Here is a 26,206-nt window from a genome sequence, read left to right on the forward strand (position 1 = left end):
GATGGAAGGGACTTCATCTGTTCTTCTACACATAATACCTGGAACAGGACTTGACATCTAAAGATCCAATAACTATTTGTCAAATTAGTGACATTCAAATATAAAGATATATAAAACTGTCACATCTAAAAGTTGTATCTTTAAATTAACAAATCAGATTTTTAAAATTTCCTTGGAGTAATTCCTATGCAAAGAGTGAGTTTTGGAGGAAAAGCTAAATATGCTTAAAAACATTTCCTAAAAGAGTGTTTAATTAATAATGAAATAATTATATATATGTATAGTTATATATAATATAAAATCATATAATTATATATCAATATATAATTTACATAATATAAAGTTTTAATATCTATTTTGGTTAAAATTAGTAATAATAATAAATTAATTCCTCTCTGATACTCAAGAGATACAGCTATTTTTTTCACTAAAGAACATATTTTTTATATATAATAAATATAAGGAGGACGAAAGAAAAGGTTCTGATGAAATTTCCTTCTAACCTATCTTCTTTTCCATTCTCCCATCAAGAATAAGGTAGCAAAAGTGACTTCAAATATATTTTTCTTACAGATCATTGAGGCATGGGCGTCATTTCAAACTCATGAATACCAAGAGAGCAGTCAGGGTTGAAAGGGGTGAAATAGGCTATCAGAGAGCTCAAATATCTTTCCATATCTGTAGAAAGGTATGTTCCCCCCTGCAAAATTCCCCCCTTAAAAAGAAGTGTAGAGCATACCCTTCCTCATTATCCAATATGCTACAGAACATTTCTTGTCCATATTTATAAAATAACCTACTTGTTTAAAGAATACACAACATGTTTTAATCATTGTTTACAATAAAATAATCTTATCTAGAAAAGAATATGGTTATTTACTTCAAGTAGATGGCAGATTTGGAGCTCTACCTGGTGAAAATTGTCTTAAAGAGATAGTCTGAAGAAATAAGGGGAGAAGCAAACACTTTAAGTCATGATAATGTGACGCTCCACGGAGCAACAACGTTTGAACATAATCGAGCTGGTCTTACAATACAAAGATTTGCTGGATAAGGCTCCAGGCTAAAGTGGAAAATTAAAATCCATTTTTTTAAAATAATTTCTACACTGGTCTGAAAATATCATTGCCTCCAAAGACTTCACCAAGAAGTTCCTCTTATATTTATATAATTTTATCTCCCCTAGAACATCCACTCATTTTTCTCAGATGTTTGCCTTTTACACTTGATCCTAAGAGCAAGTAATCTCCCACTTCTAATTGTGACAATGATCAATTATCCTTTTTAAATATTTAGCTTTAGCCTTTTTAAACAAGCATTAAAACTTTGGGTCATAAATCTGTAAATGTGTGGAACCCAGCCACATTCACATAGATACACATGGATAGCATATGCTTCTCTCCTCTGTCTTTGGAACAACAGGGTATTTAAAACAAATACAGCTGGGCACCGAGTTATAATGTGCTGGGCAAACATATACTCCTATTAACGTAAATATACTCGTCGATGTTTCCTGCCAAGCCCACTTAGTTATGAAAAGCAAGCAATCCCCATTTCTCCCACAGAACACCCCACATGCTCTCAAAACAACGGCCCTTAGCAACTGGATGTGGAGACAAGCAGGGAGATGAACAAAAGCCACGGGGCTCAGCCCCGCGAGTGAGTTGCCTTCTCAGATCCTGACATTCTAAAGGCAGCAAAGGAAGGTCATGCTGGGCACTAGTTGTTTCTCAAAAAACATGTATAGTAAGGCAACTATTCTAGTCGTCTGTACGTAATTACTGCCTGTTTTGCCTCGTGTAATTTGGGAGTCCTTGAATTTAAACGGACACATATTGGGGATGTATACTTGGCCAAACCAACAATTCGGACTCAGTCTTCCTCACCCTGCGCCCCTCCCCGGATCCCAGGATGTGACTGAAGGGCTTCAGAGGGCTCAATGGTGCCCGCTAAGCAGCTTTCTGGTAAATCTCTATTGAACTAGCCTTTACTTCACACACCCCTTCCACTCGTTTCCCTTACACCAGCCCCTGCTGAGGACGCGGTGGAGATCGCCACATTTCCCCAAGGTCTGGAAGCCCAGGAGGTTTCCGGGAGACCTGCGAGGCCAAGTGAGGCCAGACACACAGAAATTCCTAACGTCTCCAATCTGACTGGGAGCAATCAACGCCCCTGAGGTGTCGCGGGAAGGAAGACGTTTGCCCAGCGTTCTGGAGTCAGACTCTATCCCCCGGGGAAGCCCAGACCCTCAGAGTAGAAAGATTTTCTCAGGAACCCTGCCGGCGTGAGACTCGGAGAGCAAGAGGCAGCCGGCAAGGAGCGGGCCAACTTGCCGGCTCCTAGCGGGGTTGAGTTTTCAGTGGCTACAGGTTGCCTGGGAGCAGGTTTCCAGCTCCCGCGGGCGGAAGACGCTCGGAGCGCTCAAAAGGGAGATTTGGGGGGGTGGGGGGCGGGGGTGGTATTGAGAGACGAGGTTGGGGGGAGCCCGAAGAGGCCCCATGCGGGCAGGGAGACGGGAGAGATCCGAGGGCGCACCTCCCAACAGTGACCCACACAGACCTTGGCGCCGCAACCTGCGCTTCTTGAGGCCGAAGATGCGCACTTTGGAGAAGATATCCACCAGGTTGCCGTTGCAGAGCCCGCGGTTCTTGCTGGGGCTGCTCCGCCTCCTGCTGGCAGACGGCCGGTCCCAGTGCTGCTCCCGCGCCTGCCGCTTCTGGCGGATCAAGCCGCTAGCGATGGCCGCGGCCATGGTGGCCCCGCGAATGGGTCCGGGGGAGGGAGGGGACGGAGTGAACCGGAGCTGGGGGCACGGGAGAGGGAAGGGGCGGCGCAGACCGCGGCTTGTCCTCGGGGAGGCGGAAGGGGGGGAAACCAGAGGGGATGGGGAGAGGGGTGGGGCGCTCAGTCCCGACTAGGACCCATCGCCCTATCCGCGGAGTGCGGGGCCCGGCTCGCAGCTGCGCCCGGGGCGGCCGAGGTCGTGTCCGCCGCCGCCCGGCTGCGTCGGAGCCTGGAGCGGGGCTGGGGCTGCGGGCGCCACCGGTCACCGCCACTCGAGCTGTCTTCTTGTCCTGCTCGCCTCCCGGGCGGGGGGTAGAGCCAGCCGCTTTCTTCCAGGGCACGGGATGGAAGGCAAGTCCCGGCCGGATCTCGGCGCGTCCGTCCGTCCGTCCAGGGCGCGCTGGGTGGGCAGGTCTCAGCGCCGGGCTCCAGCTGCCCCCCGGCCGGTGCCGCCGCCGCCGCCGCCGCCGGCTCTGGGGTTCTGCCGGTGATTGTCAAGTGCTTTGGAAATCAGCATCTGGAGAGAGCAATCTTCTCCCCGGAGATCTCTAATCAAAGCGCTTCGTTCCCACTCCTCTACACCCCTTTCCCGTCTCCCTCCTATGTCTCTCTTCAGAAAGAAAACATGCATATATAATAATGATTGTTTTAAAATAGTAATAATAATAAAAAAAGAAAGCTAAAATGGATTGCAGGGGGTGGGGTGCCAAGAGGCTGAGCCAGGGCAGGTGGAACTGAAGGAATATCCGTGCGCTTTTTCTTAGATGAAACTCGCAGGGTTCCGAGGCTTCTGGGGCTTGGCTGGGGCTTCTGGATCTTACCGCGGCTCCTGGTCCACAGAAACTCTCAGCTGCGGTTGGAGGGCGAGGAGGTTTCCGCCCTCTCCGCTAATCCTTTCAGCACCGAAGCCCCACCACCCGGGGAAGGAGGAGGGAAAGAAGGGAGCCTGGGAGGGAGGAGAGTGTGTCCTGGGGAGGGAGGCGCCTCCACTCCTCACCTAGTCCACCCAAACTTGCTGGACTCTCCCTTCTGCTGCCAGCAAGGGTAGGCTTGTCATTTTGAAACGGTAACACGGAGCAAAAAGGAGGGAGAGGGAGAAAGGGGAGAAGATGTGGTAATGTGGTATGAAAAGATCCCCTTCCCAAATTTGCTCTCTAGCACTTGGAGGAGACGACAGCGGCTGTAGTGCTACAGAACAGCAGCTGGATTAGCATAAACGCCCAAAGGAATACTGAAGAAGTCACTGCAGAGATACTAAGGGTGGGGGAGTTTGTCACGGTATTCCAGTGACAACAAAAAGCAGCCAGTCTGAGGGACACACCAGTTTGAGCTGCCTGCCTTTTTTGGCGTCCCTGGGTAGAGAAGCTCTGTCAGGGAGTAAAGCCATATGAACTGTGTCTGAAATTCAAATACAACAGCCGCTGGCTCCTCTCCTTGATTTCCTGTCTGTGTCCCATCAGTGCTCTGTCTTGGATAACTGAAAATACGAAGGTCCAAGTGGAAGAGAGCAAGTGGAGGGCACCCTAAGAAAGGAAGTTGGAGAAACATTTCATGCTTGGATGAATACAGTTGTGGTTTCTAGGCTACAGTCCCAGTGACAGAACCAAGTGTAGCTCTTGCTCCTAGCTTCTTACCTTTTCCTCTTCCCTTTATGCTGTTTTGCTTATCATTACAGGAAGGTAAAGAAAAGAACTACAAAAACTAGACTTCTCATAATCCAGTGTGAAGGATGGAGGAAAGAAGACTCATGTGGTAATCAAGAGAATCACTTCTCTGGTGACTGCTTTAGAGCTGGAAAGAGGAGAGGCACACTCTGCAAGCAGCCCTGGGAGCAGTTCTGAACCAACACACTTTCTTTGTCTCAGGAACAGGCAGTAAACTACTACAAAGATTTGCAACCAAGACAAGTGGGAGAAGTTCAGCCAAGGACTGATTACAGGGAGGCTAGACACCTTTTGCTCTACAAAACTGGATGAGCCTCTCCATGTAAGCAATTACTGCTCGACTGCTATTCATTGTATTTACTCCTTGTTTACTAACAAGTCTCCTTTGGGGAAGAGAATTTAAGCTAAAGAGAGTGTGTAGATTTGGGTCCAATGCAGATATCATTGGCTTTAGGATGTTGTATATCATATTTAACATTAAAGAACATACTCTCTAAGCTTATTTTCCCCAACTTCTCTATGTGCATCTACAAAATAATCACAATTATTAAAAGGAATATGCAGGAGTAATTTTCCCAGAAATTTGCAATCTCTAATCACCTATGAGACAGTAAAAGTGAGGAAAAGGGGTGAGTCAACTATTTTTTTTATCTCTACCTTTTTATTTTCTGTTTCATATGCCTTTGTTCTTACATTTACTAAGTGGTATTCATGTTGTGTTGCTATGCTCCTGCTTAAAAAGGGAAGACCATCTACAGAGATGGATACATCTAATAGAAGTCTATTAAAGCCTATCTTTTAAAAATTCACTGAAATAAGTCTTCTTGAACATAAAGATTGCTATTTCTGCCTTCCTTTATTGAAGAGAGGCCATTTGGACATTTCAGACATATAGAGCGGAATTTCCAAATGACTCTACAATTAAAGCAAACATATGTATCTAAAGCTTTTTGTAGGGAGTTTTTCAAAGAAGCAAAGTGTTAAGTATAGTGACCTCTTAAATCTAGTACAACTCCTCCAATTGACATAACCTAGTTTGCTTTGAAAGGTTTTTTTTTTTTTAATCCTTATGATATATTCCTACTGTATTAATTTGAACAAAGTGATATTAAGCTTCTTATCATTATAGCTGGGTTAATTATTTTGTTTCCAGGCATTTTCTTATACTGCAGTCTTTTCCTCATTTTCTTGGATTGGATAATCCGGGAGGTCGGTTTTTTGACTCCTTCAGATCCTCCCTTCATTGTTCAGCACCCTCCAGACAAGGCTGTGATTCAGCACCGTGGACAGGGATCCCGCCCCGGCCGCGGCTCTCAGAGCGGAAGCAAGTTCCCCTGAGTGTGAGCGCTGGCTGTGAGTCTCTGATACTCTCCTTCGTTAAAAGCAGCTTTCCACTCTTTTTTTTTTTTTTTTTCCAAGGAGGAAAAGAAATTAATCCTCACAGCTTCCACTGACGTTAATAACACACCCTGGAGCATAAAACCTTTCAACTTTTGGATAATAAAGAAATACTCCTTCTTTCCTGATGCATTCCGACTCCTGGCACAGCGCCTGCAACAGCAGACTCTTCAGTCTCAGGCGTCTATTCAGATTGCGAATTTCAAAAACCTTTAGCGGCCATTTCTATTATATGTGGTTTCCTGTTTTAAGGGAGCTTGGGGTGGGGGCAGCATTGGAATAATCAAGGTCTTTTGGCTTAATCCCTGCATTTTCCTTTTGCCTCACCCAAACGCTGTTTAGCTGTTTACAGATAGAGGTAAGCGAAAGAAAACGCAAGAGAGCCATCTGCTGTCTGAAGCTGTGATAAAAAGAGTGTGCAAAACCAGAGTGAAAACCCGTTCAGGGCAGTTGAATACAAATCCATACCTTGCTGTAACTCAGAAAATAATTTCTCACTCGTGAGAACTTCTTTGGAGTTGTAAATGTCACCTTTGACTTTATAAAAACAAAGAAAGAAGTGCTGCCCAGGTAGAGGGGCTCCTGACCAGCCAGTTAGGAGTCTGAACTCTGATTTGAATCTTGGTTCATTTCTTGACTCTGCCGCTTCCTGGCTATATAGGGATTTCCAGCAAGTTGCTTTAGTCTCTCTCAGCCTCAATTTTCTCATCTCTAAAATTGAGATGATAGTATAATCTCCTTTTCAAGCCTTGAGAGATTAAATTTAGTAGATGAACATAAAGATCCCGCTACAGTGTCTGACACAACCTAAGTGCTTAAAAATGACAGCTATTATTACTGTTATCTTCCAGATCACTCATTTCTATCTTGGAAATTCTTTGCCAATTTCCATGTTTCTTCAATATCAAAACATATGTATTCCTATGTATATTTTCTCACTTTATAAATAAAGGGATACACGACAAGATTTAAAATAATCAGGAACATAGAAAGTTCTTTTAAGTTTTGGAGAAAGAAGTCTGAGTTCCAACCTTGGTTTGTGAATGCAGATGCATAAATTTGTGAATTTGGCTCTGTACGCCCATTTCCCCACTTATTGAATACTGATAATGAAAACATTTCCCTCCCTCACAGAGATTAATATGTGTACTTATAAGAAACAATTCTAAAACTGTAAGGTCCCACACAAACACTAGTTCATTAGAAGATAACTATTCAACTACTTCCCTGTGCTTGCAGGTCTCCTGAAGATACCATGCTCCCTTTGGTCTCTGTGCTTTGCTATGTTGTTCCCTCTGCATAGAACATTTTTATTGTCCCTGGCCTATACTCCTCTTGGCAATATCAAACAGTGGCTAAAACCACAATTGGAGTAAGGCAAACATAGGCTTCACTGTATGTCCTTGAGCAACTCATTTAGCCCTTTCTAGGTCTCAGTGTCCTCTTCTGTAAAACTGTCATAATAATACAATAAATTATAAGGAAGATTAAATTAGAACAGGTATTAAAACACTTAAAGCAGTGCCTGCACAGTTGAAATTCAATACATAGTAGCTACTGGGTAATCACTTAACTCTTCATCACTCAGGTCCTCATTTACTCCATGACTAAGTCCTAGATTGATGTCTCTATGAAGATGTCAAATACGCATCTCAAACTTAACATGGCCAAGATTAAATTCTTGTTCTTCTTTCTCAAACCTATTGTTCTCCAGTCTTTCCCACCTCTGGAATGGCAACTCCATTGTTCTCATACCTCAGGCCAAAAACTTTGGCATCATATTAATCTCATTTCTTTCTTTAATACCCCATTGTAATTCCTCAGCAAAATCTATTTACTGTATCCTCAAAATGTATCTAAAATATAATCTCCACTGCTACCTACCACTGTCATCTTCTGGACTGTTACAAAAGCAACCTAAGTGGTCCCTTGGGTTCCATGCTTGCTATTCTTTGATATGCCCTCAACACTGGCCAAAGTGTTGAAGGTATAAATCAGATTATGTCACGTCCATGCTCAAAATCCTACACCTTAATAGAAACCAAAGTCCTCACAGTGCCTACAATGTCCCATAGGATTTGTCTCCCACTTCTGCCTTCATTTGTTATCTGACATAACCTCTACTTCTCTCCATTCACTGATTGCTGCTCCTCAAATCACCTGGCATGCTCCTATGGCAGGACTTTCATACTTGCTCTTCCATCTGACTGTCTCACCTCCTTCAACTCTTTGCTCACATATTATCTTCTCATTTGAGATCTTCTCTTACAAACCTATTTAAAATCACAACCCCAACACAGTAAACCCCTTCTTCCTTCCCTGCTTTATGGTTCTACATAGCATTTACAACTTTTAAAACTCTATATATTTTCCTTATTTATTTGGATTATCTTGCTCTTTTAAAACATAAGCCTATGAGGGAACATATTTTGTCTCATTTGTCTAGTGCCACATATCTAGTGCTTAAAATGGTGCCAGGCAGAGTGGTGCTCAATAAATATTTGTTTATTGACAGAATTAAGAAGTTGGATATATAGACAGACGCTAATGCCAAATAGAGGAAGAGAAAATTTTGCTTAGCCTAGTTTGTCAAGGATGAATTATCCCATGATGCTTGATCTCTTTAAGCACTAAGACATCCAAAATTCTATTTGGATTACACACAATCTCAACCCCATAAATAGGATATGCAGGGAGTACGTCAGCCTTTGCTTGATGACTTAGGCTCAACCTAATGTGACATGTAGTTTGAGTTCTGAACTCCAACAGCGATGCCCTCCAGGCTTACTGAAGGACGTGAGACTAATTCCACTAGAATAGGAGAAACAATACTACTGATCTTTGTAGCTTATCCCCCCACATCCTGTTTCCTTCCTTGTTTTGAGGTTGCCAATTGACAATACTCCCCTTTTCATATTTGTTACATCAAATCCATAATAAATAGGAAACTAGATGAACATATTTGTTAGAATTATCTATAAAGATAAAAGTCAATGAAGTCTAAGGGAGGAGAATATATAAACAAGAAACAACCTTATTGATACTGATTTCATTATTAAAGGAGCCTTTTTTCCCTTGTCTTCTGAGGTTTTGTTATGTTCTAGGCGATTTTGTTGCATCAATTGCTTAAGTTTTGAATACATAAGTTTTTTAATGGTTTACTGAAAAAAACGTACATAATTTTTGTGTTTATTTCAACTTCAAATAAACAAAAAAGTCTAAAGAATGTACGTTGTGACATTGATGTCTATGTTAAATGCTATCACTTCTTATTTTTCACAAAGTAATAATCTGCCTATTTTCTTTCATTTCTGCCATTGCCATAGCCACTATTTCAATGTAACCAAATTCATCAGGTCTAAGAAACCATTGCTTTTAAGACGCATCATTATTTTAAACGTGCAATGGAAAGGAAAAAAACTTTTTGTATTTTATATTTTAAAAAATTTTATTAAACTATGTCATGCTATAGATGATAAGATGTATACCAATTTCAGAGATGTTTACTCAAAAAATGTTTTTGCATCTTAGAATCAGTGAACTATGGTATAATGGGACTATGTAAGTCTACAATAGGGAGTTGTACCCTTATTAACCCTGTTGTACTCTGTATTTCATTTAGATATGGCACATCTTTTGGTGAAAAAAGATTTCAAGTGCTCAGAGCATCCGTGTTCTGCAACATCTTTAATTTTGTTGTTGCTGTTGCTGTTGTTTTTTGGTGAAGAAGATTAGCCCTGAGCTAACATCTGTGCCAATCTTCCTCTGTTTGATGCAGGATGCTGCCACAGAGTGGCTTGATGAGCGGTGCTAGGTCCATGCCCAGGATCCGGACCTGCGAACCCCTGCCCCAAAGCAGAGCGTGCAAACTTAACCACTACGCCACCAGGCGGCCTCTTGTTGTCATCTTAGTTCCTTTATCTCTCAGAGGCTCTGAATTGGAAGTTAAGTAGGGTAGAAACAGGTGCTCCTCAAATATTTCCTGCTTACTTATTTGATTATCTCCATACAATGAGTGACTCACTCCATTTTGTCAAGTGGTTTCCTTTGTGAGTCAATCACTTTTGAACATTTTAAACATCTAAATTAAGGATAAAACCTGAGGGCCCAACATTTTTCGTAAATAAATTATTCTAGACTATATTGGGGTGAGGTTGAATAGAGTTAAAAAGGACATATTGGCATTTATGTTTTTATTTTTTGTTCTGGATAAACGGGTTCTATTTGAAAATGTATGAGACAATTCCGGGAATGCAGTCAATATTGATGTCCCTTTTCACTTTTTACTCTTTTGGAAGAACATCAAAAAGTAATATTAAGTAAGATGCACTTGGGACAAATTTTCAGCAGTTAATTAAGTTTGAACACCTATATATTCATTACAGTTCAAGTTCAAAATTATATTTTATCTTTTTCTGTGATAGTATTATTGACCTTTATTTTATATTCAAAAGATAATCTAAATGAATGTTAAAGTATTTTAAATTAGATTTTCAAGAAGTAAGTGATTGCATTAATGTTTTTCTTTTCTCCCCAAATCCCCCCAGTACATAGCTGTATATTTTAGTTGTGGGTCCTTCTAGTTGTGGCATGTGGGACGCCGCGTCAATATGGCCTAATGAGCAGTGCCATGTCCCTGCCCAGGATCTGAACCGTGGGTTGCCGAAGCAGAGCACGCAAACTTAACCACTCAGCCACAGGGCCGGTCCTGCATTAATATTATAACAGTCTTGTTGATTAATTTTGCTAGATATATTTATTTCTGGTAGGCAACAGATTTCCATCTAATAAAAAGAAAATCTGGAAGGATTTTTATTGTTGCTTAATATTTTGATTCAATAAAGAAAAAGTGGAAACTATTGGTACCAAAAACTTGTGAACATTCTGCCCTATAGAACCAATACCAGATTGATACTAGCAGATGGCTTAGCTTTTCAAATCTAGTGTATTTTTTTAATCTGGCTAATATGTTGGAAAAATATTTTGTTGGCTTCCAGCCTTCTATATTAAAATGAAACCAAAATGTGCATAGCATTCATTTCAGAGCTGTGGATATTGACTTATCTTTCCTTACCCTACATCGGTAGTGGGAGGTGATAATAACTTGAATTTTAATGATATAGCAGTGAATTGGTTTTTTAAAAAGAGTATTGAAAAACTCAACAGAAAAAATACTGCTCAATTTCTAAATATATTTGAGAAATATTTATTTATAATCTCAATGCAAAGATTCTGTGGGCACATATGATACAGTCTTGTTTATATTTAACATTGTAACCAGTTTCTATTCAATGATTATTAGAATGGTCACTTTCATAGCAAGTAATTGTTCTAGATTGATTATGTTCTTTGTATTTAGTATATATGGATTAAACACATATATAAACATGTGCACATACCTGTGCACATGTGCACACACATCTGTGCACATGTGCACACACACATTCAAATACACATGCATTCACACACGCACACATGTGCACCAAAACACACAAGCGAATCCCTGACTCTGGCAAAGATAATTGCAAAGTGTTAGTGATTTTCAGAAAAAAGTGACTTGCGAACTCCTATTCCAGACTCTTCGAAAGCTATTTTCATTGCCACCTTAAGAGTGTAGGCAATATCTCTCTAAATTCACTTTTGAAATTTTTTCCGATAATGGTTAACTGGAAATTAGGAATAAATTAGAGTACAGATTTCAGTCATAATTCTTTCAACATAAATTGAGACTATGCCTCTCTCAACTTATAAAACACCTAAATAATATTTGTATAATAGTCTGCGAAGAGCTTTTACATTTATTGAAGTGTGTGTCATGATCTCCATTTAATAGGAGAGAAAGTTAAGCCCCAGAGATGTTAAATGATTCCTATGTTTACATTGCTAGCAAGTGGAGGAACCAGAACTTAAGCTCATGGTTTTTCTACCGAGCTCTGTCTATCCAGCAGTTCAGCTGTTTGAAATGCAGCTCTCTATCATAGCGCCAAATCTGGAATGGGGATTCTTATATGGGATTCAAGGACTCTCAGGAGTTTCGTGGATAGATTTAGGATTATCTGTGATTCCCCCTGAAATTTATACTAACAGGAAAAAAAAAATGGTGTGTTCATGCATTTTTATGGCACCTGGGTTCACAGTTTCCATCCAATTCTTAAAGAGATTTGAGTCCAAAGCAAGCATAAAACCACAACAGCAGAGGGAAGCAAAAAAGGAATGAGCTCTCAACACCCAATACTATGTTTTCTGACTATAAAAGTAATACATACTCATCAGAAAAAGAATGGAATATAAAAATGAATGATAAATAAAAATTGCCTCTAATTCCAACATTAAAACTTTTTGGTGTCTTCTTTCCAGTTTAAAATAAATAATTTTACATGAAAATTTGGTGTCATATTTTGGCATAGTTCAGCGACTGAGAAGATACAACTGAGGTAAAAGCAGGAGGATCAAAGATCATACCCTTTCATTATACGACCTGGACATCCATTAGAAACTACTATATTCTACACGTCTGCAAAAACTCTTTGCAACTCAAAGATCACTTCCTTATAATTCATACTGTACATATTGTAAACTCTGGAACCAATCGTTGCCTTAATGTTCAGAGTTTTAGGAAGTCTAGATAAATACCTTAAGCCTTAGGGTTCTGGAAGAGTTGCTATTAATCTGCTTCTGATCTTGTAATATACTTCTAAAAAAGGCATATGAAAGTATTTTCCAAAGTGCAATGCATTAAGAAACGTTACTATTATAAATTGATGCCGTATTCCTGAGCCTAGCCCCTACTTTGTACATAATGTCTGAAAAATTAGATTCTTAAGTTATTCCCCTGAGTCCTTCTCAGTAACCTATAGTATAAGTTTCCTATTGCTTCTGTAAGAAATTAGCACAAATTTAGTTGCTAAAAAACCACACATTTATTCTCTCACAGTTCTGGATGTGAGAAGTCCCAGATCAGTCTCACTGACTGGTTTTAGTCAAGATGTTTGCAGAGCTGGTTCCTTCTGGATGCTCTGAGGAAAGAATTTGCTTGCTTTTTTATCTTCTAGAGACCACCTTCACTCCACGGCTCATGGTCCTTTCCTTCTGTCTTTCCAATTTCTTCCTTCTGTAGTCAAATCTACTACTACTGATTCTGATCTTCCTGCCTCCCTCTTATAAAGAGCCCTGGTGATTACATTGGGCTCACCCAGATAATCCAGGATAATCTCCCCATCTCAAGATCTTTAATCTAATCACACCTGCAAAGTCTCTTTTACCATGTAAATTAATATATTCACAGGTTGCACAGATTGGGATTTGGACACCTTTGGGGGCTATTATTCATCTACCGTACCTATCCTATATCTAAGCACGTGGAAACAGAACCCTGCCTAGCATTTGACAATCACCCACCCAACCCCACTCCCATGGACAGGATTAACTGCTGCAGAATGCCAATTTTTAAATTAGAGTCCTGTTTCCTACAAATATAATTTTTTCACACCAGCTGTTTACTTGATTGAATCTGTGATTACTGCCTGCTCCTGTACCCCCGTTGCTTTACCTCCTGCTCGGAAAGATGTCTTCTCCTTGGCTGGGCCTCTCTGATACCAACTGCTTACCTGAATTCCCTATGACTTCAATTATTGCATCTCTCAGAGAAAAACATATAGCAACTCTCAGAAGTTGTGGAAACTGAGCCATTTTCTTCCCCTGTGGGTCCTGGGGATGCATTTTCTGAGTCCCACATAAATCCATGGAGAATTTAATTTCTTGGGTTTATGACATGCCTTTCGTGAGATTTAGGGCCATAGAATCGAGCTGAGTAGAACTAAAGCTAGACATGTGATGCTCCACAAGATGAGTCTTGGGGCCTAGGGCTATCACCAAATGAAGGAAATAGATTCTGAAAGTCTTTTTCTCCCATTCCATTTTCATTTTTACGTAGCTGTAGGGGCAGTAGATAATTGCTGTTTCCTTTTAGAAATTTAGGCTAGCTCCTTAGGTAGGAATTTGCCTTAACTGTAGATTTGACACTGACTACAAATGAAAGGTCTCGTTCAAGTCAGAGATTTTTAAAGGAATCAGAAATATTTTTTACTGAGTTTGATGTGGACAGAGGAGGGGGAATCTCAGAAAAGGAATAATTTCAGGCAGAACACCATGGAGAGTTTGAAATAAAGAAATTTTAGGGCCCTGGTCTCTAAATTTCTCCTTGCTCACTCCTTTGCCCCTTTTGCCCTTTATGTGTCGTCACTCACGTTATCTTCCTCTGAGTCCCTACAGCAATTTGAAACTGGTTCCAGAGATGAGAGTACCAAATGGCTGCAAGAAGTCTTTGGCTGTGAGTCAAGAACAGCAGCTCTTCGAGTTTGGAGATTTTCATGTATACATTACACATAAAATTTGAAACACCAAGACATACCAGTAAGTGGATGTCTCCCCAGTGAGCAGGGAGAAACTATCCAAACAGAATTATTCTTCCCCCAGATACCTAATCGATGCAGTCAGCTGGGCCGAGGAGGAAACAGCACGGGCCACGCTCTTAGCCCTGTGTTCATCTCCCCATAAAATGGGCTTAGTGATCCTCTCAAGAGATTTAGCTCTAGCGGCAAAAGTCTTAGGTTAGTCTATGTCAGGGATTTTTGACTACAAACAGGAGATAGCAATTTAACATATCTTTATACTACAAAGTTTCAATTTTAGCTCTTGCTGCCCATTATAAGAACCAGAGGAGATACTTAAATGTGCTTTCTACTTTTCAGGTCCACTTAGGCAGAGATAAACCAGGCGTCCTACTTCCCAGAGCTTTGTTGTAGCTCCTGTTTCATGATTGTGAAGTGCCCCTTACATGCCCTTTGAAGGGCCATTTTGCCCTCCTTCAGTAGATTTGTCCCCACTGACTCCCAGCTTCTCAAGCTCCCAGGGATGATCTCTTTGGCTCCCAAACACTCCAAGTGGCCCAAAAACAGCTATCCTGACCTCAGGGGCTCTGTCTTCCCAGGCCTGGCACACGCTGACACACCATGAGCACCCAATCTGTGGCTGTTGAAGGAAGAGAATAATAAAAGGCATAGACTCGGGTTCTAGAGTTGTGATTTCTTTAATTCTCCACCCAACAGTATAACACAGGTGCCCTTGGTTCCATTCCTCCTCTCATCCCAGGTAACACTGTAACTTTTCAAAGGATGTCAAAAACAAGACCTTCTCTGAAAGAAGCTACTCACTCTTGAAGCACTAAAAGAGGCCAAGGGGCAGCAGTTTGTTGAGGTCTTCAGGCCCTCTGATTTTTGCTAATCTCAATAAACAGGAAAAATCACTAACCTGTGCATCAGACTCATATTTTATTCTTCAATTCTAATCATTTATGGATTTGCACTGAAATCTTAATTTGTTACATTAAATCATTTAGAATAAGAAGTAACTTTAGAGATAATCTAATCTAATAACCACATTTTACTGATCTATAAACTCAACCTGAAGGAGGTTAGTTAATTACTAAGTTAATTAATAAGGTAACTGGAAGCAGCTCCCTGCCTGGATTCCACGTCTCCTGATGTCATGTGCAAGGACCTCTTCATCAGAACCCTCTACATCTTAGAAGAGCTGGCCACACTGCAGAAGAGTGCCCATTACACTGACCCCAGAGCAATTCTAGAACACAACTGTCCTCTCTCCCTTCTTGTTAGGCACAGCCCATTATTTTTTTCTCTGCAGATATACATACTATTCTTAAATAACCTAAGTTATCTCTGAATTGCTGCATCTGACATTTGCAAAATGGGCCCCTTCAGTCAATATATTCATAAGAAGATAATTTTCATAAAGGCATATGTCTTAGTTTACACGACCAACTTTCATTCATTCATTTAGTCATTCAATTAACAAATCTATTGAGCACTAACTCTCCATCACTATGCTTGGCCCAGAATTCAGACATTAGAAAAGATGATCCTACCCTCAGGCAGCTCATAGTATAAAGGAAGATGGGTACTGAGTGCTGTAGATGCGGTGTGTAAAGCTTTCACCAGAAGAGTGGAAGGAGGAGTCAGTTTGACCTGGTGTGGGTCAATAAAAGTCTCCTGAAACAATAACACTTCAAGCTGAGATGGAAAAGATGGGAAGTATTCATCAGGTAGTCAAGGGGGCATGGGGATTCCGGAGAGAAAATGTCAAATGAGAGAAACCCCAAGTTAAGACAGAGCTTAATGTGTGAAGGTAAGTGAAACCATTGCCTACACCAAAACCATCCGGTCTGTGTTGGGGGAAGGGTTGCAAGAGCTCAGCTGGTGGCTGTATTAGGAGTCATACGTCATTTAGAGAAATTTGCACCAGCTGTAGAACCAGCTGAGAAAATAAGTATTATCTAATAATTCATGGAGAAATGTGTTTCCATGTAGGTTTGTAATATGAGCCACTTACTTACCTGGGTGTTTTCACATCATCTCATTGTTCTCGTGGTGCCCTTTCCTCACACTTTTCTACTAACCAGTCTCATTGCCATTAAAATATACACAAAATAGGATACACATGTGACATAATAGCATATATGTGATACATATATATCTATATAGACATAGATGTATGTACAAAAAGATACACTGAAGGGCAGTATAATCAATGTTTATCACTAGGTGGTGGGTTATAGCTCTTTATATTTTTTTATTCTTTGTACTTTTTCTCCAATTTTTCACAAGGAGCATGTGCTAACTACATAATCATAAAAGGTTGACTTTTTTAAAAAGGAGATGATGATTTAGAAGAATTATGAGGACAATACATATACAAAGAGGAAAATATATTTAGCTGAGGGACTAGCTGTGGATAGCGATTAGCTGATTAAATTATTCTTTCTTCTAAGTATCATATAATCCTATTACTCCTTTTAATATGAGAGCATATTCTATTTATGTGGTATCAAAGACTTGCACTTAGAATTCTTAAACATCAAAATCTTTCTCTTTCCTTTTCTGCTTTCAGAGATATAAAATGCTTCTGTTTCAATAAGATCCTTCTAAACAAAAAACCCAACAAAAACAATAACTTTTTTCCTTGAAAATTCAAGGTTGCAATCTTTAACAACCTTCAACATAGCTTTTTTAGTATGAGTAATATAATTCAGAGTTGAGAGTATTTACAAAGTCTGGTGTCATAAAGGGCAAAATTAATTTCCTGCAATAAAGTATTGCTCTGTTTGTGGCCATACCTTGGCTCCTAGGTGAACAGACTCCATTTTTTTTATAGCACACTCATGTCCCCATGTTCCAGTATTAATGCTGTGCTGATAAATACAGAAACACATCTCTGTTACTGGGATACTCAGTTCTCATGATGCTCTCTGAGGAGTTACACAATCATTCAGCAATTTTCTTTTTACTTTCCAGGGACTTAAGTCATCTGCAAAGTTTCCTCCATCAACTTTCCCGGCTAGTTGATACCAACAATTTCATTTTCTTCACAGTAGTAAATTATTATTATTATTATTGGTTTTTCTTTCTTGCTTGCTTGCTTGCTTTTTCTGAGGAAGATTGGCCCTGAGCTAACATCTGTGCCAAGCTTCCTCTGTTTTGTATGTTGGTCACCACCACAGCATAGCCACCAGTGAGTGGTATAGGTCCACGCCCAGGAAATGAACCCAGGCCACCAAAGTGGAGTGCACTGAACTTAACCACTACACCATGGGGCTGGCCCCTTCTTCACAGTAGTAACTTATTTTATACTTTAACAATCTTTGTACATTCAGTCTAGACTACAACACACATACACATACACACACACATGCGCACACACACACACACACAGTTAAATAAATATTGCTAAGCCCTCTGAGTCTGTCAAGGAAAGTAAAAATGACTGCCTCCACATAGGGTTCCAGAGACTAGTTTGCTAAATTCACATTTACTCTTCTGCTCAGAATTTCCAGAGGAAGGGGCTTTGAAATCGTCTCGTCCTATTTTATTCCAACAGCCTTGTTAAGAGGTTGTCTGATTTCCCCTTGAACTCTCCAATGACGTAGGACCCAACAGTTCAAGAGTCACCCTCTCCTTTTTCAGACGGCTTGAATTTTAGAAAGCCTTTCCCAGGATTTAGCCCAAAGCTTGATTTTGTATTGCCCACTGGAACAAAATATGTTTCCCTCTTCCACACGACAGTCTTTAAGTATTTTACAACGTGTATCCCCTCTATTTATTTCTGTCCCTCCAGTTTCAGTACATTTAAATGACATTGACCCCTCCGTGAGAGCTATTGCTGAGGTCACACAAAAACTGTAAGTTTTCATGCTTGTCTGTCGACATTTTCTGCTTATGTCTAGAATTCAAATGCATCCTTTCACTCTCAGCTTCTCTTCTCCTTGCCCTTGGCTTCCTGAGTCCTCACATCCCACACTAACGTTGTCTCAGTTCCAAGTCTTAACACCCGTTTTATCTCTAGGCCTTTATTGGCAACTCAGTTAGCAGTTTACATTCACTTTCCTTGGCATTTCATAATACACATTTTGATGTTCTCTTTAGTCGCAAACTTTGAGACCTCAAAATGAGGCTGCACTTATCTTAGTCCTCTTAAAACCTTTGGACTGGCTGCTCACCTCTCTCCTCTCCACCGTGTTTGAAAGATGAGGGAGATTTTCAGCTTCACCAAGTCAGGGACCTTGTCTGTTTTGCTCACTGCACGTACAATGTGTCCCCAGAGCCTAGCTTCACACTTGGTCCCGGGCATGATTCAGTGACTAGTTGTTGCATAACTTGGAAGGTTGATTTCCTCTGGGTAAGCAGAACAGGGTGCTGATGGCCATGTGAAACCCTCAGATCAGAAGTGCACACTACAGAGACAAGGTGGGTAAAGAGCTCAGTAGGCCTGGACCCCTCACTGTGCCAAGTGGCTAAAGAGCACGGTTGATCCATCCTGAGCTTTGCCATTGCACCCTAAGTCTTCTTCACATCATTTTCTGTTATAAATTAGTTTATTATTGTTGTCCAGTGGAGCTCTAAAGCTGCTGCTCAGGAGATGCACACGGGAAATTTTAAAAAGAATCTCTAGAGGTGAGTGAATCCCAAGTATAAAAACATTCTCTAAATGCCCTCCAAGATCAATTTTAAATATTAAGATACTACATAAATGATCAGAACATTCCATTAAAATCAAGAGTACATTTTTTCAAAGATTTCATGGAAACATTATTTCTTTCATGTGTTGACCTACAGCCTTGCTCTGCAATTTTTCTCTTAAGACATGAAAAATGAGGTCCTTTAATGGAAGACAGTCTGGCCCTTATTTTGACCCCATTGGAAAAGAGGTATCATTTTTTAAGAAGAAATCATAAAGTCATAAGATAAATAATATCATCACAGAATTTCATGCAGACAGCTCTGGGGAAACTCTGGCTCTTGCGTCTCCTGTAGCTAATGACTGAGTTGAATTAGGCTGTGGGCAGGTTTTCCAAAATGAAATTTTTTTATTAATGATGGTATTTGTCAATCAGTTGCCCTTACGCACTTTTGCTAAGCCTCTCCTTCTTTTCTTTTTTTAATTACAATAAAATTAAACTTTAAAAATGGAGCACTTAGGAAGAATGATGCAGGCAAGAAGCAGGCTCTAAAATTCTAGGTCAAGACATTTTTTGCCTCAGTGTTTAACACAGGGAACAAATTTAGAGGGAAAGGAAAACCCCAATCAAATTATTTTAAGGTCAAATTTGGTGAAGTGGAAGATAGAAGCTGAAGGGAAGACAGAATCAGCTGACCAGCTATAGTGGCATCTGAAGTCCTGTTTTCTCTCACTTCTTTCTCTTTTTCTTTTTTAAAAAACATTGTCTCTTAGCTTTACTTTTTTACTCTATTCATTTCCATCTCTCCTAATTGATCGTAATATAGAAATGACTGAATTATCATTAGTTCCGTTGGTGATATTTTATATATTTTCTTATTATTCTAAAAGCTGAGTTATTTTTATCCCTCAAAACATGTTCAAGCAAATACATTAAAAATAACCAAAATTATGGATGTCCTTTTTCCTTAAAACACAATTTGTATGTGTTTGTGGTCAGAACTCACCGTCTGCCCACCTCTAACCTCCCATTGTTCACAGAATAAACGCTTCAATAGCAATAAATAAGAAATTGTTCACTATAAGATTTTCAGATTGTCTTTTATGAATACATGTTTGTTGAATCATATTGAATTAATGTTATTAATTGTTTATTGATATATGTATCAAATTATTGACTAATTTTACATGTTATTATTCTAAACTTTTTTACAGTTTAAGTGACTGAATATTAGTCTAAGCATTATTATTGCTTTTATTTTATGTACATAAATATGCCTGTTACATATAAATATACATAAGATGGAAGACCTTGATCTGAGAAATGAATGTGGTTGAGGCAACACTAGAAAGCAGACTCCAAGCTACCATGGTATATGATGGCAGCTGGTTCTCCCAAAAACAGCAGAAGGAAACAACCCAAATATCCATCAATAGGAGAATGGAAAACCAACTTTGGCATGTTCATAGTACTTCTCCTCAGTCACAGAGAATACCACATCACTGCTACACACAATAACTGAAGAAGCCTCACAAACATTATGTTGAACAATTAAGAATCCAGACACAAATGAGTACAATCACAACTTCATTTAAAAAGTGGAATCTGATGTCTGTAGACATCAGAAGAGTCTTTGTCTCCGAAGTGGGGGGACTGACCGAAAAGGGCAAGAGGAAACTTTCTAGGGTAACAGAAACATTCTTCACCTTGATCTGAGTCATAGCTATGTGTACATTTGCCAGAATTCATTGAGCTGCATAGCTGAAATATTGCATTTCGCTTTGTGTATATTGTCCTTCAATAAAGTACTATTAGAGGAAAACAAATACAGTAGCAAAAGCATTTACTCAAATGAGCCAGTAGCCCTGTGCACAAATACAGCACCTGGAGATTTTCTGGAAGGTCATATTGCCCCACACCCTACACTATTATCTCCATTAAAGACCCTCTGACAGGGGGTGGAGATTGGGGGAATATAACATCCCCCTGTTGCAGACTGTCTGGTGGTTGGATAGTTCCACAGACCAAACGATTACACAGGACACTCAGTTCAAGATTTGTTTTAGACTCAGAAAGATGCAAAAGGACATTCTGGGGCTATAGACACAGTACACTGAAGTCAAAGAGAAGAAAAGGAAAGGCAATTACATTTTAATAAAATACATTTCAGTAAAACATTTCCTGCTAAAGTTGAAATGATAATGGAAGCTTGTTACTTTCTATAATTAGGCTTAGGCAAATTTGATGTGAGATCAATAGCCTCCTTTCAACCTCTTCAGGGTTGCATCCAGCAGCCACTTGGTCCCTGATCTCCACTATTGGGTGCTCACTAACCAGGCAAGGTTGACTCCTCACATTCTACCAACAGCCCCACCAGTGCTTCTTGGTCCTTATACCCAACTCGACCCAACCACAGCCCCAATATACACACAACACACATAAAACTCCAAATGTATACAGACATCTGTCCAGCAAATTGTCTCTTTTCCTCACAGAGCTTCTAAGTTGTCATCTAGCTACTGTGACCAATTAATCTGAGAATGCATAAAATGCATTCTCTTTTCCTGCTCAGGTAAGATGTTTTAATTATTAATAAGAGATTTTTAAACATAGTGTTTGATCTCAAAAGAATAAGACATTGGTAGTCCTGTAGCAGGTCAATGAAGGGGGAGATTTTACAGGCGGGATAGTGCTGGTGGAAAGAGTCTTTTCATGATCTCAAACATTCTGCATGAACTAACATTTATTGAATGCCAGGCACAGTAGCAGACCCTTAACAGACCTTATCTCTTTCACTCTTGACACACCCTTCTGAAGGAGAGATCTTCCCTCCTATTCCCCAGATGGGGAGGCAACTACACTGCAGTCACAGCGTCTGTGGTTACCTGAGTCCAGATCAAAGCTGCTTCTTCATGTCCAAACCACTTAGGCTATATGCATTTATGTGGCAAAGGAATGAAAAGAACTTCGCAATGTATTTGTTTGGAAGAATGGTTCTAGCAGTGATTTCCTGAGAAGAGTTGAGCTTTGAGGGATGCACTAACCCAGGCACTTGCCTCCAGGTGGATGGAGGACCATGCTTCAGGCTACGTCCCATTCCCTGACATGGTGCTGAGTATTACAGTCACTATGGTTTCCAGAACTCAAGTCAGTCCCCAGTATCATCCTTCTAAATATGAGATGCAGACCATTGTGGATAGCAAAATGTTGGCATTTCAGGGATTTGAACAGTTTGTGGGAATCATGGGGTATAATATTTTAGTTAGTATCTGACCTAAAAGATCCAAAATCTAGGGCCACCATGCCAAGTCAGCACCAGAAATCTATCCTCAGGACGCTCAGCTGCTCTTTTCCTGTAGTTCTCTTGTTTTCCAGAGCAAACAAGTTGTGTTCTTTGTTTACCACTGTCTCCCCAGTACTTAGAACATACAGTAGATGGTACACAATATTTGTTGAGGAATAAACAAATGACTGAATGAATGAGAGTGTATGCCGAGAACACACGGTGGAATCAGTTGCTACAAAGCCTTAATTTGCCCTCCAGGGGATGTCTGCAAAGGCATGTTCTTTTTCTAGATAGGAAAATTAGTGAGTATATAGGAGCAAATCAGCTCAGAAAGGTCAGATTAAAGGGGTGGGCATGGGGGTTCCTGAAACACCAGCAGGATGAAGACTATTTTATACAACTTGAAATACACACAAACTTTCCTTGCTAAAAAGGATGGTACAAATTTGTCACAGCACCTCCAAGCTTGCTCATCCCTGAAAGACATTTGTGAAGATTTGAAACCCACTGTCACTGTGGATAAAATTCTCTCTCTGCATCTATCTCCTTGGACCAATTAATGGAACCAATTGAAGATAGTAAATGTATTAGGATAATTCCTCACGTATGTGACATTAATGTGCAAGCTCTTTGTTATGGCCCGAATTGTGTTTGCCCAAGATCCTATGTTGAAGCCCTAACCCACAGCACCTCAGAATGTGACTGTCTTTGGAGATAGGATCTGTAAAATGGTAATTAAGTTAAAATCAGGTCCTTAGAGTGGGCCCTAATCCAATATGACGGGTGTCCTTGTAAAAAGAGGAAATTTGGACACAAAGAGGGACACTAGGGATGCCTGCACAGAGGAAAGACCATGTGACGACACAGTGAGCAGGTGGCCGTCTACAAGCCAAGGAGAAAGGCCTCAGAAGAAACCAAACCTGCCAACATCCTGATATTGGACTTCGAGCCTCCTAAACTGTGAGAAGATAAATGTTGTGGTTTCAGCACCCCCGTCTGCACTACTTTGTTACGGCAGCCCTAGGAAACCAATACACTATGAGAAAACAAACTCACTCTGCTGTTAAAGGAAAAAACTGTGAAGTCGAGAAGGCCCTCATTCACACCGTGACACTGCTTGGACAAGCTATTGCTCTATGCAAGCTTTCTGACAAGGTGTCACTGAGGCCAGATCCTTCACTGGTTCTGTCAGCAACATGCTACTGTGTTGATCTCCATGGATGTGGGAATAGACAACTCATCAAGTTTTCATCTGTGACTTTGCAGTCTGCTTTTGGAAACTAAATCCATTTGTGAATATAAAGCACCATCCGCATATAGCCAGAGCCCACTTTCAGCTATTTGCTGAGTGCACAACAATGAAATTCACTGGCATGAAGAGAGGCTTGTCTTGTGTATTTACCAGGAATGATTTCTCTTAACCAAGCACTGGTAAAATTAATTATGATGAACATCTGGTGAAGAATGTCTTTGTGAAATTAATGTTTACAATTATTCCCTCTGCTTTTATCTTTTGGGTTAATATCACATATGAAGATAGCAAGAATATTTATTTAGTTCCTAATAAAAATTGCTACTAAAACAGCATCATGGCATGTTTCTCCTAATAAGTCCAGGCCAAAAAGAAAATCTCACTCATATAAAACTAGTATTTTATTTTCCTTTTTTCAGTCAATAAGAATAATATAATTTATTTTCCTTTTAAATTTGTCCCCTTGGAATCTCAAAGCTAAATGTATTCTTTAAATATAATTGCTAACTTATGCCTAGATTTCTGGTATGTCTCTCTCCCTCATCACTTTGTCATTTAGTCTTCAGTCATTAAACTAACAAATAGGCCGAACTATGTTTTTTCCCCATAAGCATCTTGAAATCCTTTTCTAGAATTAGATAGGACATAATAATGAATAAGAATTATCCTTCTGAGAAAAAGGAATACCTTTATCCAGGAATAGTGGTTTGCCACTGGGATTGTTTTGCCCCCCAGGGCATACTTGGCAAGGTCTGCAGACATTTTCAGTTGCCATGACTGGAGGTGATGGGAGCTACTTGCATCTAGTGGGTAGAGGCCAAGGATGCTGCTAAATATCATTCGTTACTTACCAGAGCAACAAATTATCCACCTAAAACATCAGTCGTGCCAAAGATGAACAACCTTGCATTAGAGCTAGCGCATTTGCAGTGTTAGAATAATTTGGTGAGGCCATAGTTGAACACCGAATGTTTGATGAATGAATAAAGTCTGATGAGTTTCAGGTTCTCTATCGATCTCTAACTTTTCCCATCTTATGCTTTCTAGTTTCAGAGAAACAATCTCTTGATACAATTCTGTGCATTTCATAGACATTCTGGCCTTGGCTTCTTTTTCTCTGAGTATTGGTGGCAGGGCTTCTCCAGCCCTCCTGGAAATAGCTTTCAAGTTATTAATAGCACCAATACACACACTAATCAAATGATGATTAGAAATGGTTTGAAGCTGTAGCTGGCTTACTAAACAATCTCAGTCCATCCTCTCTTTTTTTTGGTCTAACTTTCCATGATCCCAAAAGTGAAAGCACATCTTTTCTGTACATTACCCCTGACTATAAGCCCAACTCTCACCTTGAGTAAGGATGAGTGAAGAAGTTATAATTAGGCCAGGAAGGCCCTGGGGAGTTAACACAGGACCTAAAATGCACCACTGGCCACAGTTAGATTGCATCCTGGGTAACAGAGCGTTGTAAAAAATCTCTTCAACATGCACTGAAAGTACACAGTCTTCCATCTTCCTCCTTGTTCCTGAGTCGTGTAGACTGCAAATGTCAATCGGTTTTGTACAACTGCACTATCTATCTGAAATAGTCTCTGCGTGAGGAGCATTCAGTGTGTGTGTAGCCTTACTGTTTGCATTCAATCTAGTTTATGGGGGAAAAAAGATGTTGGATCCAAAGGCCACCAGACACTCCTATTAAGTGGAGATGGGGCTAAGAACTGGCATGCTTTGGAAGCAAATAGCATGAAGGGGGGGGGGGGGGTGGGTCAGAAAGTGAAAGTACCATGAGAGCCAAGAGAAAGGGCTGGAAAAGGTGGTGGGGGAGAGAAATAGAACATTACAGAGGGGCTTATTATAGCAGACACAACAAAGTAATTCCAAGAGCTCTGGAATGGAATGCAGAATTCTGGGTTCTTTTCCTCCTTAAATTGGCAAAATGGCCTTGGCCAAGTCACTTAACCTCTCCGAACCTGCAAAATAGATGATTCACCTTGAATGATCTTGATTAAAGTCCTTCTAGACAGTAAATATCTAGTTTTATCTGAGCCTTGGGTTGGCTAGCCAGAAGCTCAGTAATCCAGGTGCCTAAATAGGCAGGGTTTCACATTTATGATAAAGTGCAGAAGAGCAGTTTAAAAGGGGGATTGGGAGGGTGAGACGAGGTCACCTCTTGCTCTAAAGTACGTAGGGAGACAGCGGTTAAGGAGAGAGGAAGGGAGGCACAGGCATTTAATCGAGTCATAATTCTCCAGTGGGAGATGAATGGGAAAGGCGTTCCCTGTGCTCGCCTGTTCTTTCCAAGGTGAGATGGAAAACAGTACAGGAAGGTAGAGTGGCCTACTTTCTCTTCTTCCAACACACAAAGCTTGAGGCTTTTGCACAAATTGCTTTTTCTATCTGAGATGCTTGGTAGGGCCTGCCTTCTCCTGTCATTAAGATTTCCACTCCAACATCACCTCCTCAGAGAGATCCTCCCTGCCCGTCCAAGTTAAGTTAACTACCAATCTAAAGTAACTACTTCCCTCTTCAGATCTCATCCTATTTTCTTTGTCTGCTGAGATCTTTTATCAGTGTGATATCTAGTCTAGATTTTCATCTTTATGCACTTGTGATTTTTCTCCCTCCATGAGAACAGAGGCCTCGTAGGTCTTGTTCATTGCTCTGTTCCCAGCATGTGGCACAGAGTAAAATTCAATAAATATTTGTTGAATGAATAAATGCATAAGAAATACTACAAATAAAATCTGTACGTGGGAAGATCTGGAAGAAGAGAGAAAATGGAAACAGAATAT

At 40.3% G+C, this 26,206-nt stretch overlaps 1 protein-coding gene across 3 annotated transcripts in view; it reads right to left on the reverse strand.

Moving 5' to 3' along the window:
- FGF14 (fibroblast growth factor 14) overlaps positions 1-26,206 on the reverse strand; it is a 594,044-nt gene that overhangs the window by 167,638 nt on the left and 400,200 nt on the right. Inside the window, exon 1 of one of the 3 annotated variants that reach the window (XM_023621800.2) lies at positions 2,560-3,713. The exons of the other annotated variants lie outside the window; for them this stretch is intronic. Coding sequence (XP_023477568.1) covers positions 2,560-2,752 — 193 coding nt within the window. The 5' untranslated portion in view covers positions 2,753-3,713. Of the gene's footprint in view, positions 1-2,559; positions 3,714-26,206 lie in introns of those variants that run through there. 3 annotated transcript variants of the gene reach the window in all.

The sequence above is a fragment of the Equus caballus genome, chromosome 17 (genome assembly GCF_041296265.1).
Source record: "Equus caballus isolate H_3958 breed thoroughbred chromosome 17, TB-T2T, whole genome shotgun sequence".
Classification (NCBI taxonomy): domain Eukaryota; kingdom Metazoa; phylum Chordata; class Mammalia; order Perissodactyla; family Equidae; genus Equus; species Equus caballus.